The sequence below is a fragment of the Nicotiana attenuata genome, unplaced genomic scaffold (assembly GCF_001879085.1).
Source record: "Nicotiana attenuata strain UT unplaced genomic scaffold, NIATTr2, whole genome shotgun sequence".
Lineage (NCBI taxonomy): Eukaryota > Viridiplantae > Streptophyta > Magnoliopsida > Solanales > Solanaceae > Nicotiana > Nicotiana attenuata.
The window spans coordinates 135,973-138,690 of record NW_017672361.1 but is presented as its reverse complement, the minus strand read 5'-3'; the positions used below and the strand labels follow the sequence as shown (position 1 = coordinate 138,690).

At 36.7% G+C, this 2,718-nt stretch overlaps 1 protein-coding gene across 1 annotated transcript in view; it reads left to right on the top strand.

The window, feature by feature from the left end:
- Window positions 1-1,752, top strand: part of LOC109212914 (transcription factor ILR3) — a 4,283-nt gene extending 2,531 nt beyond the window's left edge. The window contains exons 2-5 of the mRNA XM_019376642.1: window positions 325-387; window positions 709-786; window positions 863-1,025; window positions 1,206-1,752. Of these exons, the coding sequence (XP_019232187.1) occupies window positions 325-387; window positions 709-786; window positions 863-1,025; window positions 1,206-1,466 (565 nt within the window). The 3' untranslated portion in view covers window positions 1,467-1,752. The remainder of the gene's footprint in view (window positions 1-324; window positions 388-708; window positions 787-862; window positions 1,026-1,205) is intronic.
- Window positions 1,753-2,718: the final 966 nt, after the last annotated feature.

Sequence of the window (2,718 nt, the reverse complement as noted above, 5' to 3'; positions counted from 1 at the left end):
GGGGGGGGGGGGGGGGGAGGGGGGTCCATGTTTCTAGTACCCATTTGAATGACTAAAATTTGCTTGATTGTCGCTAGATGTGTTCAGTGCACGTGGTTTAAAATTTCTGAATTGATGTAGCTATTGCTGTATGAAAATTTTCGATAGATCAACAGGGAGTTAACAGGATACATCATGAAGGATTTTTTGCTTTCTAGTTCAAGTTTGTGCATTCTGCTAGGTTTCTATTGACATAATTTTCAGTCTTTCATGTGCCTGATTCTTCTGTGTTATAGTTTTGACCTCTGTTTTCCTTTTTCTTTTTTTTTTTGTGCTTGTTTCTAGTGCTGAAGTTGATGGATCCATTGGTGAATCAGACTACCCAAAGGAAAATGGTTCTAAGAAACGGTAAGAACTTTCACCTTTTCTGGACATTTTTGTGCTAATCTCGATTATTGTTGTTGAATAAAGATGTGATGCTGCACTCAATCATTGGATGTAGTTTAATTTGAGTAGCTGCTGTTTTCAACTATTGTTAATTAAATCAGTGAGGTGACACGTTCCTCCCTCTCTCTTTTTTAAGTTTTGACATTTCTTTACCTTTTTTATTTCTGCGATTCATCGTTCTAAAAACATGTGTTGCTTCTGCTTTCAATTTGGTGAGGTGTAAGTCTGAAATCCTTTCGAACTATTTATGTGTTCTCTCACAATTTTAGGTAATTGTTACAGGGCTAGAGTTGAATCATGTGCTCCAACAAGTTCCAAAGCTTGCAGAGAGAAACAGCGGAGAGATAGGCTAAATGACAAGTGATCTCACAACCCATTATATAAGAACTTTTCTCTTTATTTCATGATGAATTGCTAAATCTGACCTAATTTTCAGGTTCACGGAATTGGGTGCACTCCTTGAGCCTGGCAGGCCCCCCAAAACGGACAAATCTGCTATTCTGGTGGATGCTGTTCGCATGGTGACCCAGTTACGCGGTGAAGCTCAAAAGCTGAAAGACTCAAATTTGAATCTACAAGAAAAGATAAAGGAGTTAAAGGCTAGTATTACTTCCCTCGCAATGCAATCCTTGATAGAAACATTTTTTTTTTCTTGCATCTGTCATTCTACGTGGTTAAGGGTACCAAGAATTTTCCATTTTGTAGTGGTGACAGTTAAAAGCTAGAACATCACTTCACTATTCTGCTCCTGAACTTCAAGCATGTGTTAACTTGTGTAGGCCGAGAAAAATGAGCTTCGAGATGAGAAGCAGAAGCTTAAGGCTGAAAAGGAGAAGCTAGAGCAACAACTAAAGACTACGAATGCGCAACCTGGTTTCTTGCCTCCTGCCATACCTGCTGCTTTTGCCCCTCATGGTCAAGTTCCAGGAAGCAAGCTGGTGCCGATCATGAGTTACCCTGGTGTTGCAATGTGGCAATTCATGCCTCCTGCTGCTGTTGATACATCACAGGATCACGTGCTCCGCCCTCCAGTTGCTTGACCAGTGGCAGCTTAAGCCTACAATGGTTGACTTTACTCTCCATTTAAATTATTCATCTAGTCAATGGCCTCTGGTTGTATTAGTTTTTGCTCAAGTTCACTTGCTGTGGATGATCTTTTGTGACCTTTGAACTTATAATGGATTAATGCTGGCTTTATATGTAAAATCTAATAAACTTAACCAGGAACTGACCTCTACATTTTCTCTATTAGATTATCTGTCCTGTCCTCCTTTGCCTGTGGCTGGGAGGGTAGTAATTAACCTCTGTGCTGAAATTGATGATAAAGTCTCTGTTTCAGTTTGCAATGTTTTTACAGTTAAGTCAAATGAAATATCTATGAGCATATTCTACCAATCCGATAAAAATAAAAGGCGGAATATATCTGGAGACATTTGAAGTTGACATCATTTTTCTTTTAGACACCTAAATTGAAGGTTGTTCCTATTGAGCACTTATACTACTCTAAACTTGTTTCAATTAGGCACTTTTTTAATAATTAGCCAAACTTACAAAGTGTGTGCAATGCACTCGCGGCTGACGTGGCGAATGATAAATAAAAATGGAAATATATCATTTTGAGTTAAGAAAAGAAGAAAAAAACTATTTTAAAATCTATTTAGTAAACAAAATAAAATAACATTCTCAAAAAGAAAAAAGAAAAACTTTAATTTACACCCAATCAGAAAATGACACATTATTAACAAAAGAAAAGACGAAAAAAGGACACATTGGTGTTCTTGAAATCATTGCTCTTATTGTTCTTCACTATCTTCATGTCTATTCTTGTTCCAACCATGATTTTAATTCAAAATTTCAAGAGAAACTCCTCCAAATTTGTTATAACTTCAACTAAAGATTCCCTACCAAGACTCAAAGACAACCCCAATATTAATTTATTAATTTTTCATCAAATCAAGTAATCCATTTTAAACCTTCAAGCTTTCTTAACGAATCCATTAATGGTGTTTTGACTTCAAATGAAGAATACGGTCCTACTTCGGTTTCAATCAACTGAGACGATTATTTTGTTCAAACTTTCGAGCTAAATTAATGGTGGAGGCACAACAATGGTAAAAGTGGGGGAGACAATGGTGGAAGTGATGGCGGAGAGAAAAGAAGAAGAAGAAGAAGAAGAAGAAGAAGAAGAAGAAGAAGAAGAAGAAGAAGAAGAAAGAAAAAGAAAAAGAAAAAGAAAAAATGAAGATAAAATCTGTTTTTTGGCTTTTCATGTGACTATTTTGGGTGAAGCTC